The sequence below is a fragment of the Heterocephalus glaber genome, unplaced genomic scaffold (assembly GCF_053883595.1).
Source record: "Heterocephalus glaber isolate CG9 unplaced genomic scaffold, H.glaber_assembly_v1.0 deba00001428, whole genome shotgun sequence".
Taxonomy (NCBI): Eukaryota; Metazoa; Chordata; class Mammalia; order Rodentia; family Bathyergidae; genus Heterocephalus; species Heterocephalus glaber.
Window position 1 is genome coordinate 24,519,938 of NW_028258293.1, and position 13,968 is coordinate 24,533,905.

A 13,968-nucleotide genomic window follows, 5' to 3' on the forward strand; every position below is an offset into this window, starting at 1 on the left:
ATAATAACCAGCACACTGATTGGGGAACAAGTAATGTGAAGGGCAAGAGGACAGAGGTCTTGATGCCATTAATAAAACCTAGAAAGTTTAAGTGGGAGAGAGGTACAAGATTGGAAGGATGTGAGCAGGCATAAGGATAGTGACGGACATTGAAACTGTGAGATCAGTTCGTCTGCAAATCTACATAAATATTTCATTCACTCAGATGTGAGGCAGGGATGAGGATAGAGTAGAAAAACAGAATGTATAATTTTCTGTCTCTTTAATGACACCTCCCATTTTTCTATAATGTTATCATTCCCATCTTGTCTTTATGTCCTGTTAGCTCCAGAATCAATGCAGACACTAGCCAGTGAGTCATCAATTATTTTAGTAACCTAAACCTAGTCAGCTACTCTAGAAATGGGATAAGTTTTTTAATGCTGTGAAAGAATCTGGCAGCTTAAATCCCGTGTTACCCTTTACAGTAATTTTAAGAAAGGTGTTAATTTGATGAGTGTCAAGTTTTAGTTGGTTAACAGAGTAATGTGAAAGGGGTGCTGCCTGCCAAAAATTTTAATTGTAATAGAATCCAATGCCTATGAGAAAAGTGAGGACATTTTTAACTGGGGACTGTACAGAAACTGATAATAACTATAACAACTAAATCTAAGAAAACTCAGATTCTCCAATGTGAACTGGAGTGAGGTATCTTTTTATAAAGACAAAGAATATGCAAAAAACTTAGTATAAGGAAATTTAATATATTTATATGACTGCTGCATGGAGGCAAGATATAAGGATCCCCGTGTGTGGTACAGCTTAAGTGAAGAAATGCTTTTAATAGCACTGCAGATAACCTGCATATAATTCTGGAATCATTAGGTTCTAGAGTAAGAACCAGATTTTCCACACAATTCATGGTGGAAATTATACTCTGTGACAGTGTTAATGAATGTATGGGTCACAAAGTCATATCATGCCATCATGAAAAGGTCACGTGTGTTACCTAAATGGGGTTCTAATATAACAAGCAGCTCCAAGCCACATGACTAGATAAATTCTGTTTTCATCCTCACCTCTTTCCCTACACTGGGTAGGGTCTGCAGATTCTCTTCAGCAATCCCTGTCTGAGATGTTGCTTGTTAGTATCAGAACTAACTGTTCTCAATGTCTGCTTAGGCATGAATGCAGGCTTTCTTCTCAATGCAGCCTGTCGTTTTTTTTAAGGAGGATTGTTCCCTCTATCATATGGTTTGAAATGCTGGTGACATTGATATTTATTTATTCAGGTAAGGATTTGCCTCTCTGTTGTTGGTCCTTTATCCTTATATTTTACTTTCTATAAAGATTAGCTTTATATTAGAAGTCCTAGTGTAATGTAGATTTGTCTCATTATGCAAATATATTACTGACTACTTCCAGAAAGAACAAATTAATCATCCTCATGACTGTAACAGCTCAGAGGGTTTCTAAATATCATTTTATATTATATTATGTTTCCTAATATATAGAACTATAAGCAGAGGGTATAAATTAAATTGAATGTCCAAGGCCTAAAAAAAAAAAAGATGGAATGAACAAGATATGGAAGATGAAAGACAGTAAATACCATGAAGGTGGATATTGGAGGAAAGTGTTCTTGATTTCATGACTGCTCAGCGTGACCATAAACCCCTGGAAGGAGAGAGAAATTCTGCCAATTTAGTTCTAGGGATTAAAGAATAAGTGCATTCTCTTTGGTAGCCCTGTTGATCTATTTGAAGTAAACATCTCATGATTAAAAATAACAAAGTCTGCACATAAAGGTAAATTATAGTGAAAAGATACACCAATCATATATAAAATCTCAAAGCATGCTTATGCTTATGCATAGTTTAGGAGACTGTGAGAGACAGCCACCAGATAGCATCCCGATGTGCATATTTGATCTTTCATATTTTTGCCTTGACAAACAGAAAGGCCAGGGAGAGAAAAGGAATTGCCCCAGGGAGTGGATCTCTGTGAGAAGGACACCACATAATAGGAAAAGAACTCAAGGGGGATTTCGCCCAACAGTTTAACTCTCCTGAAACAGGGATAAGGAAGCATATTTCCTCTTTTTTGTATGTATCAGAAGCTTCCCAATGAAAATGTCATGGGTCTTCTATCAGGTTCTCCTATTGTTTCTTCAAGGATAAAAATATTTTCTCCTATAATTACTCAGAATTTAAGAAAAAATATGTAAGTATCATATTGTGGATCTGGTAGTGATGAGAATAAAGGTCCACTACAATATCCCATATAAAGAAAAGAAGTCAAAGCCCCATAAAGACTTGATTGTGAAAACAATAAGGGTGTTTAGAGATAGATCTAAAACCAGATTTCAGATTTCATGATTCCCAAGAGGCATTCTGCCATGTTTTTCTGGGCCCCAACTCAGCAAGTAATTAGAAGCCAAATCAGTGAAAACAACCCACCATCCATGTCTCATGGGCAGGTGTTTAAACTTTCTTTAACAGCCATGAACAGTTGCTGCTATGCTAATCGTCAACCATTCCAGCTTCGTGGCCTTCACGCTGATGGGCATACCTGGCTTAGAGTCACAGCACCTATGGCTATCAGTTCCCTTCTCCTCCATGTTTTTGGCTATCCTCATTGGCAATGGTGTTATTCTCTTCCTGGTGGTCACAGAGCCCACACTTCATACACCAATGTACCTGATCCTGGCTCTGCTGATGGTAGCTGACCTCATATCCACTCTAGCTCTGATGCCCAAGCTCCTATGCCTCTTCTGGTTCAATGATCGAGACATAGCTGCCAAAGCCTGCTTCACTCAGATGTTTTTCATCCATGGAGCATCTGTGGTACGATCAGCTCTACTTGTTGTGATGGCCTTCGACCGCTTTGTGGCTGTGTGTGATCCATTACACTACAACACAATTCTGAGCCATTCTCTAATTGGACGCCTGGGACTGATGGCTCTAATCAAAGGTGTGATTCTTATCCTTCCCATGCCTCTTTTGCTTCAACAGTTGACTTTCTGCCATGTGGTCATTCTCACACATACTGTGACCACATGGCCGTGGTGAAAATGGCCTGTAACCATACCAGACCCAATCGTATGTATGGACTCTTTGTGATCTTGCTCGTAGTAGGACTTGATCTACTGCTCATTGGTTTCTCTTATGCCCTCATCCTTCAGGCAGTGATACGCCTGAAATCTAGAGACGCCACCTTCAAAGCCCTCAACACCTGCTCAGCCCACCTCTTTGTCATCCTCATCACTTATATCCCTGCACTCTTTTCTTCTATAACTCACCGCATTGGTCGCAACATTCCACCTCATGCCCATATTCTCCTTGCCAATCTCTACCTTCTCCTACCCTCAGTGTTCAATCCTGTCATCTATGGTATAAAGATGAAAGAAATACGAGGCAAGGTGGTCAAATGCTTGTGCAGAGGAAATGTATAGGCGGTGGGTCCAAGCAATAATCCTGGGAGTGGGTGACCAATGATAACACCTGACAATAACTCGACCCAACAACCCAGAGCCCGAGGTGAGCTGCAGAAAAAGTAGACCCCTTTCTCTCTCTCTCTCTCTCCCTCCCCCTCTCCCCCCCCTTCCTTCCTTCCTTCAGAAAGTGTTGATGGATTTGTACTTTGATTGAACTATGAATTACAAAAGAGAGCTCTTAAGATAACTCTTTCTCTGTGTGTCTAACAGGGACATGTGGATGGCACAGGGCCCCTGATGACCTCCGCATCTGTGTTTGTGTTCATCAAATACACACAAAATTGCAATGTAAATGATAAATATTATCATTTCTTGTCTTGCTGGAGAATTTATATTTGCTTCAATTTTGTTTGTATTTACTGTTTCCAAAGTCTTTGTTTTTAACTAGTATTTTCGTATTGAAAGGAACCTGGTATACTTGTTGTCTTTGTACACCATCTGAACAAGTGATAACTCTTCAAGAAACTGGCTTTCATCACTCTTTTAAAAAAATTTAACAGTGCTCACTTTGGCAGCACATATACTAAAAAAAATTTAACAGCAGTGTGCTACTTCCCTAACACTGGCTGAATTGTGATGATGCAGATGTTCGTGGCAAAAATGAAAGACCTTTTGCTCTTCTTCATGGTGCCCTGTCTCCTATGTAGTCTTAGATTACTTATTTTAAATAAGTATCTTATTTTTGAGAATCCATTCTTAAAAACTGTATCAAATTAAAGAAATTAACTTTTGGTTTTTTAGAAGGTAGAAATTCTGTAGAATTAGTGCATTTCTGCAAATATCATTAGAGTTTTTTCTTGTAGCAAGTACCAAGAAAATATGTATTTATCCATTACCAAAAATGTCACTTCATTTTAAATTTATTTATTCCCAATGTCTTTTTGTCAGAGGAGAATAAATAATAAAGAATTACTGAAAAAATCCTAAAACAAAACAACTTAGAAGAACCAACACTTTTTATCTCAAAAATTTTTGAGAATCAGAAATCTGGGCGCAACTGGGCAGGTGGTTCTGACTTGAATTTTTTTCATTAGGTGTAAGTGTAGATGTCAGTAGGGACAGAAGTCACCTGAAGACAAGAGAAGCTACTGACTCCACTTTTTAAAAACGTTTTTATTAGTATATATTTGCAGTAAATAATGTTTACATTCTTTGTGTGGAGTTGGTACAGGTACATAACATCTTAATTCCTTTTTATCCTCTTTTTCTGCCCCTGTGCCCCTCTCCTTTCTAAGAAGACATACCCACATAGCTATAGTCTATTGGTCACGCAGACTAACCGCACACAATGTGTAACAAAATTGCAAAAGAGCTTGAGTTCCACAAAGCCTGGATCATTCTGAGACATCCTGGAAGCTGGTTATCATATCGTCTAGGCTTGTTTTATCTCTACCAGGGTTCAGCATCAAAAGGCAAGCAAAGCCAGTTATGGTGGTACATACCTTTTATTCCAGAAATATGGGAGCCTGAGACAGGAAGATCATAAGATTGAAACCAGACTGGGGAATTTAGCAATTTAACAAGACCCTGCCTCAATATAAAATATAAAAAAAGGTTAGGGATGTATATCAGTCCAAAGACCCTTGATTCAGTTCTAGTACCAAAAGAAAACAAAAGGCAAGCAATTCTCTGCTGCTGGAGAAGTTGTGGCCTCACTCCAAAATCTTAGGATTCGCAGCACTGTGGTACTCCCACTGGAAATTGCCATTAGTCCCCATCTTGCCACAGATATTCTATAACTTAGGTTTCTTTGGTCATATCACTCAAGCAGGAAGGATAATTGCATAAAGGCCTGGACCTACTGCTTCTGGCTTCTAGTTAAAGCTGTCAGCTTTCCATGTCACTTGGCTGAAGCGGTATTCGTAGGTGTGAGATGTGTCACACAGACTTTAAAGAGTATTATTGAGCTCTGCTCTCCCTTCTTCATAGAAGTGGAGAAAGGGGAATATTTCCTGCAAAGTATAATTTGTCTCCTGTTTTGGAGAGAATATTATGGTATTTTCTTGATTCCAGGGCTCTTAATAATATCACTGAATTAGCCAGTTCCTGGCTTTTTATATAATTTATCCTCCACACTCAGGAGTGCACATGTTCAAGCTGTCCCTGTAATGTATCAGATAATGTCTCATCTTCCCCAACAGCATAATGTTGACAGTGTAATAGATAGATGGGATTTTAAGCAGCCTGGATCTCTGTGGAATATACCACTATACATGACAGAGCTTTGAAACAACTGTAAATAAATGTGTCCCATGTGAATGCTATTGATGATTGTTTTCCAGTTGAAATAGAAAGAAATGTATTTGATAAATCAGTGACCACATAACATGTGCACAGGGTTTTACATATACTATTCTACTTGTGAAACCATATCTGATGCATCAGCAACAGTCAGAATTTCTACTTAGTCTGAAATAGTCCATGGGCTTTCTTAAGGATCCATCTAGTTTCTGCATGGACTAGGATTAAACAGACAGGCAGTAGGAAAAACACCACTAACAACAACTGCATTGTTAAGTTTTTAATAATGACACTAATTTCCAACAACTGATTCCTGCGACAGTAAATTAATTCTAGCTTATCTCACCTTATACTCTAAGCTTTTGATTAAGCACCTTCAAAATTCAGTCAAGGAGGTTACCTTGGTGCCTCCCAATATTATCCCATCTGGTTCTTATAATCCTCTAGATGTTTATCTTTTTAATCTCTTATGACGTCTAACATGGACCTTACCTGCGTTACTCAGTGATTTAGCCCTACTCATCAGCCTGGCATCCAGAAGAGGGAGAGTCTACTGTTTTGGAGGGCAAGGCTTCTGCAACATTTTCTGGCATGTAAATAGGATCTCTGCATGTCCAGAGGTCCAAAATAAATTATCATGTCACTCTCTCCAAAAGCTGTCCCAGTTTTTAAGATTCTTGGTTATCTCTATAGGACCCTGACCCACACTGTAATCAGAATCACTGAAATTGAATGTTCAAACCTCACTGGAGCCCTGTGACTCTCATAATTAAATCTACAGTCTTCCATCCAATTTTGTCCACCCTTCTACTATAGGTGATGAAAATCTCTTCATGCACTGCTACCACCGAGGCTCTCTGGTTCTCACATTTAGTTATTAAATACTGGTTAGCGGTTCTGAGTTTATCATTAGCCTTCCACAAAGCATCAAAATGAGTTGCCAGTAACCACTTTTTGCAGACATTGTTTCCTCGGTATTTTTCAAATGTTTATATATTTTTCACTTGACTCATTTATTTCTGCTGCTAACATATTTAGCAACTGAGCCACAACATCCTGTCATGTACTATCTTACTCCTCCTACAAATCAGTAGAGCATCCTCTGGCTGCCGGATAATTCCTAGTTCGCATCTAATCATTTGTACCACTCTCAATCATTTGACTTCCTCTGAGTCCTTTGCAAAGCAGAAGCCAAGATGGGATTAAACATACATGGTTGTTTCAGATAAATACTTATATGAAGGAAAATTGAGAAGCACTGTAGATTAGGACAACCTACAAACTGTAAATTTAACCCCACATTAAGGAGAAAGAAAAGTTTGGGTGGAGAGGCCACAGAATGCCACAAAAACCAAAGTAGGCTGACCAAGGAGCCCACCAAAATGCCCTACATTCCCCTACAATGGCATCCTTGCCATACTCATTGGTGGGGACCAAATGGAGGCACCACTTTGGAGTGAATTCAGTGGTGGATTTCAAATTGCAGAAGATAGATCCTTTGGAGAATTAGTCTTCTTGTAGTAAGGGCATATTCATATTTCCCTTATATGACACTGGTATTTGAAAGTCAAGAGAAATGATAATTATTTCCCATACTCTCTCACTGACTCCTGTATTCCAAAAAGTCGAGGTCAATAAAGTCTTCCTATAAAATTGCAGAAAATAGATGGTTACGGCTTTGCAGGCTACGTGATCTCAGTCACAACTGATCAACAAACTGTCACTGTAATGCAAAAGTAGTATAGATGCCATGTAATCAAAAAGATTTGCCTGTGCCCCCCCGCAAATAAACCACTTTATTTACATAAACAGATAGCAGATCAAATTCAGCCCACAGGCAATAGTTTTCAAAATCCTTTTCTAAACACCAAATCAGCCCGCTGCAGACAGGCAGGTCTGCAGATCTGGTCCCGAAGTCGCCAGTAGTGCTGAATACACCGAATCACCCCACGCCCTGGCAGCAATCCACTGAACACCCTCCCCTACTCCTTTGGCCTCTTCTCTGTACAGCCACCTGGTTCCACACTACAAAGGCGCAGAGGACACCAGACCACCAGACCACTGTACTGGAGCTAATCAAGTTCTCAGCATTTAAAGAATTCCTGCCCAGAAGTAGGGGCTTCTGAGCTACAGTCCCATTGCTCCTGGTCCAGAGGAAAGGGATGCCTGGCCACAATGCCTCCCGCCGCTCGCAGCCCAGAGAAAGGGGCTTTTGGCCTGCCATCTATCCCACACTCCCAGCCCAGAAGTAAGGGCTTGTGAGCCATCATCCCACTGCTCCTGGTCCAGAGAAAGGGGCTTCTGGACTGCCAACCATCCCACTGCTCCTGGCCCAGAGGAAGGGGCTTTTGGGCCACCATCCCTACCACTGCTCCCGGTCCCTGGCCCACCTCTCCCAGTTCAGAGGAGGTGAGCCACATGGGTGCCAAAAGCAGAGCTCCCCACCCCAGTTGAAATGAGAAAACACGTAAATAAGTCTCAAAACCAGACTTCCAGATCACCTACAGCAACCTCAAAGGGAAATGAGATGGAACACTCTGATACTCAACCACCTGGACCCACTGAACTGGCAACAAAAGGGGATCTGGAAAAAATGAAATCAGAAATAATTTCTCAGATAACAGGAGAAATTGTGCTTCTAGTGTAAGACATGATTAATAAATCTAGAGAGGAGCTGAGGAACATGATGGAATGGAATCCCAACATAGGAAACAAATAGAATCCATAAAACAGATGCAAATAGATTTCCAGGAGATGAAAAACTCCACTGAAAGTCTACACAGCAGAAGGAGCCAATGTGAGGACAGAATTTCAGATATAGAAGATAAGATTGCAATTAATGACCAGGAAAAGAAAAATTGCTTCAAAATTATAAGGGAACATGAGACATCAATCCAGCAGCTGCTAGATGATGCAAAGGAGAATAACATAAGATTGATTGGAGTCAATGAAGAAACAGGAGAGAGTGCAGATGACATAAAAAAAACTCTTCACATAATTAAAGGCAGAAAACTTCCCAAGCAGGGAAAAAGAACTTCACATACAGATAAGTGAGGCATATAGGACTCCAAATAGCCTTGATCAAAAAAAAAAAAATCTACACATAGGCATATAATTGTTAAGATTCAAGAAACTCAACAGAAGAACACAGTTCTACAAGCAGTGAGAGAAAAAGAAACAAATCACATACAAAGGAAAGCCCATCAGAATCACAGCAGACTTCTCAACACAAACCATCAAGGCAAGAAGAGCTTGGAGTGACATATTCCAAGCCCTAAAAGAAAACAGCCTCCAACCCAGATTGATGTACCCTGCAAAACTATCTTTCAAAATGGATGGAGAAATAAGATACTCTCATGACAAAGAGCACCTTAGGAACTTCGTGACTACCAAACCAGCACTCCAAAGAATTTTACACAATATCCTAGGAACAGACATTGAGGATCAAAACCCCAGGAAGCAAAGCAGAATGAACCTATCTGGCATGAGAAGATATCAAATGTAAAGGGGAGAACCCAACACAAAGAAAAAGTCATGGCAATGATAAGTCAATACGTTTCAGTTATAACCATCAACGTTAATGGTCTCAATTCACCAATCAAAACAAACAGCCTGGCAGAATGGGTCAAGAAGCAAAATCCAACAATATGCTGCATACAAGAAACACACTTAATTCAAAAGGAAACTCATAGACTGAAAGTTAAAGGGTGGAAAACAATGCCCATGAAACAGGAACTCCCAAAAAAGAAGGAGTAGCTATCCTCTTTGCAGATCAAGCAGATCTCAAACCAACACTGATTAAGAGAGATGAAGAAGGACACAACATCCTTGTAAAGGGAAGAATCCAAGAGGAAGAGATGACAATCATAAATATCTATGCACCAAACACTAGTGCACCCAACTATATAAAACAAATACTAATGGACATGAAAAGTCATATATGCACTAATACAATTGTAGTGGGGGACCTCAACATCCCACTGTCACAAATAGATAGATCAACTAGACAAAAAATAAGTAATGAAATACTAGAACTCAATCGAACTCTTGAACAAATGAACTTAACAGATGTTTACAGAGTGTTCCACCCCACAAAATCAGAATACACATTCTTCTCAGCTGCACATGGGTCATTTTCCAAAACAGACCACATACTCACACATAGAACATGTTTAAGTAAGTGCAAAGGAATTGAAGTTACCCACTGTATATTATCAGACAATAGTGCCATGAAATTGGAGATCCATAACAAAAGAAACTGGAAAAATTTCATAAACACGTGGAAATTGAACAACACACTTCTGAATAACAAGTGGGTCACACAGAAAATTAAAGAAGAAATCAGAGAGTTCCTTCATTCAAATGACAATGACAGTACAACATATCGGAATCTATGGGACACAATGAAAGCAGTCTTTCAAGGGAAATTCATAGCAGTGAGTATGCGTATTAGGAAAACAGAAGGAGCCCAATTAAACAACCTGATGCTGAACCTCAATCTTCTAGAAAAAGAAGAGCAGGACAGCCCCAAAGCTCATACAAGGGAGGAAATTATAAAGATCAGAGGAGAAATCAATGCAATGGAGACTAAGAGAATGATACAAAAAAATCAATGAAGCCAAGAGTTGGTTCTTTGAAAGAATCAACAAAATTGACAAACCCTTAGCCAAGCTTATCAGAAAAAGGAAAGCAAAGGCCCAAATCCATACAATTAGGAATGAAAAGGGTGAAATGACAACAGACCCAGCAGAAATCCAGAGTGTCATCAATACCTACTTCTAGAACCTTATTATTGAATCCATTAAGATAGAAAGCACAGAAGAAATGGACATATTCCTAGATACATATGAATTACCTAAATTGAATGAAGAAGACCTAAAAATACTAAACAACCCAATATACCAATGAAATTGAAAACGTCAAAAAAAAAAAAAAGAAATTGAAAACATAATTAAAAACTTATCAACTAAGCAAAGCCCGGGCCCTTATGCCTTAACTGCTGAATTCTACAAGACATTTAGAGAGGAACTACTGCCACTACTGTTGAAACTCTTCAATGAATTTGAAAGGGAAGCAATGCTCCCAAATTCATTCCTGGAAGCAAGCACCATCTTGATCCCCAAAGCAGAGAAAGACCCAACTGAAAAGGAGAACTATAGGCCAATCTCACTAATGAACATAGATACAAAAATCCTTAATAAGATCCTGGCAAATAGAATGCAAAAGATCATCAAGAAGATCATACACCCTGATCAAGTGGGATTCATCCCAGGGATGCAGAGATGGTTCAACATATGCAAATCAATCAATGCAATACACTATATCAATAGAGCCAAGGACAAAAACCATATGATTATCTCCATAGATGCAGAAAAATCATTTGACAAACTCCAATATGCATTTATGATGAAAACTGTAACAAAATTGGAATAGATGCTCTCTACCTCAAACTGATAAAAGCCATCTATGAAAAGCCAACAGCCAATATCATACTAAATGGTCAAAAACTGAAATCCTTCCCACTAAAATCAGGAATAAGACAAGGATATCCACTATCACCACTCTTGTTCAATATAGTTTTGGAAACATTAGCCACAGCAATTAGACAAGAGAAAGAATTAAAAGGAATAAAGATAGGAAATGAAGAAGTCAAATTGTCATTATTTGCAGATGACATGATACTCTATATAGAAGACCCCAAGAACTCCACCAAAAGTCTTCTACACTTAATAACCACATTCAATCAAGTAGCTGGTTACAAGGTCAACACACAAAAACCAAAAGCTTTCCTCTACATGAATGACAGGCTCACTGAGAGAGAGAAATAGGGCAAACAATTCCTTTCACAATAGCATCCAAAAAACTGAAATACCTAGGAATCAACCTAACGAAAGAAATCAAAGACCTCTTCTCTGAAAACTATAGCACTCTGAAAAGAGAGATTGAAGATGATATCAGAAAATGGACAGACATCCCCTGCTCCTGGGTAGGAAGGATTAATAGAGTGAAAATGGCCATACTTCCAAAACTACTACATAGATTCAATGCAATTCCAATTGAGATCCCAGCAGCATACCTCATGGACCTTGAGAAAACAATCCAAAATTTCATTTGGAACAAGAAGAGACCCAGAATAGCAAAAGCAATTCTAGGGAACAGAGACATGGCAGGGGGTATCACTATCCCCAACCTGCAACTCTACTACAAAGCTATTGTGATAAAAACAGCATGGTACTGGCAAAGAAACAGACCTGAGGACCAGTGGAACAGATTAGAAGATGCAGAAACAATGCTAGACACACTCAGCCATCTCATATTCGATAAAGGAACCAAACGCCTTCACTGGAGGAAAGATAGCCTCTTTAATAAGTGGTGTTGGAAAAATTGGGTTTCAATTTGCCAAAGATTAAAACTAGACCTATATCTCTCACCATGCACTAAACTAAAATCAAAATGCATTAAAGATCTAAATATTAAAATAGAAACACTGAACCAGTTGGAATAGAGGTTAGGTAGAACTCTTGAAGACATTGGTGTAGGAAAAGATTTTATGAACAAAACCTCAGTTGCCCATGAACTAGCACAAACGATCAACAAGTGGGATCTCTTCTTATTAAAAAGCTTCTGCACAGCAAGAGAAACCACCAGTAGTGTGAAGAGACAACCTACAATGTGGGAAAAAAATCTTCACCTGCTCTTCCTCAGACAAAGGTCTACTATCTCGAATCTATAAAGAATTTAAAAAGATCAGACCTCCCAAATTTAAAGACTCAATCTGAAAATGGGCATCTGAAATGAACCGATATTTCTCAGACAGGGAAGTAGAAATAGCAAATAAATAGATGAAAAAATGTTCAACATCACTAGTCTTTTAAGAGATGCAAATGAAAACAAAGCTGAGATTCCACCTCACTCCAGAAAGAATGGCTGCTATCATGAAATCAACCAAGAACAAATGCTGGCGAGGCTGTGGGGAAAGAGCAACCGTGCTCCACTGCTGGTGGGAGTGTAGACTGGTGCAACCACTGTGGAAATCAGTATGGAGATACCTCAGAGAACTAGGACTGGAAGTCCCATTTGACTCCACTATTCCACTGCTGGGGATCTTCCCCAAAGAACTAAAAGAATCATACCACAGTGATATATATGGGCCCATGTTCATAGCAGCAAGTTTGTGATAGCTAAAACTTGGAAACAGCCCAAATGCCCATCAACTGGAGACTGGATAAAGAAAATGTGTTTTATTTCAAAATGGAGTACTACTCAGCCATAAAAAATGAGAAATTAGAGACATTTATAGCTAAATGGATGCACATTGAGGCGATACTCTGATGTGAAATAAATAGGACACACATGTATAAATACCGAATAGTTTCTCTGGTGTGAGAAACTGAAAGTGTAAATAAGGACTAAATGTATAATAGGTAATGTGAAATAGGAAGAAAAGGGGCAAAGGGGAAGGAGGTTGGAGGGTTAGGGGAAAGGAAAGAAGGGAATGGAATTAATATGAGAAAATGGAAAAATAGAAACAAAATTTTTGTAAATTGGGAGGAATGCAGGGGTTGAAGGGAGGGCTGGGCAAGGGTGAAAGATGGGAACCAAGACAGATTATGTAAAGATGCAAATTTCCAATGATGAATGTCATTCTATTGTATACCTAAAATGTACCAATGATTAGAATGAATAATCAATAATGCAAAATAGGAAGAAAAGGTCTAAAGGGGTAGGGGTAGTGGGAGGGGCAGGGGAAAGGAAAGAAGGGAAAGAAAAAATGATGAGAAATGGAAAAAATGGAAATAAAATCTTTGTAAATAGGGAAGGGTGGAGGGTGTGAAGGGAGGGCTAGGAATGGGGAAAAAATAAGAACCAAGATGCATCATGTAAAGTTATAAGTTCCCAATGAGAAATGTAATTGTGTTGTATACCTAAAATCTACCAATAAAACAATTTAAAAAAAAAACTTTTCTAATCCCACAACATCATTTATAAAAATGAATAATTAGGATCAACCTAAGTGTCTATTAATACAGGATTAGTTGAAAAATACTAAGAAACAGCTTTTTTAAAAAAATGAGATGAAACTATAGGAGATATACTATCATGGATTATTGTCAAATAATATTAGGTTAAATAATAAACTACAAAATAGTATATATAAACATGATTCCCTTTTAAGTGATAAGACTTGTAGAATTTTGTTAGCACAATAAACATGTCTGGACAGATACATGTTTTATTAGATTGAATAGCAC

At 38.7% G+C, this 13,968-nt stretch overlaps 1 protein-coding gene across 1 annotated transcript; it reads left to right on the plus strand.

Moving 5' to 3' along the window:
• Positions 1–2,498: 2,498 nt before the first annotated feature.
• Positions 2,499–3,523, plus strand: LOC101717618 (olfactory receptor 52P1). Its single transcript, XM_004863485.2, is given in 2 exon segments — positions 2,499–3,015; positions 3,018–3,523. Coding segments are annotated over 2 exon segments (933 nt in total). The 3' UTR covers positions 3,434–3,523.
• Positions 3,524–13,968: the final 10,445 nt, after the last annotated feature.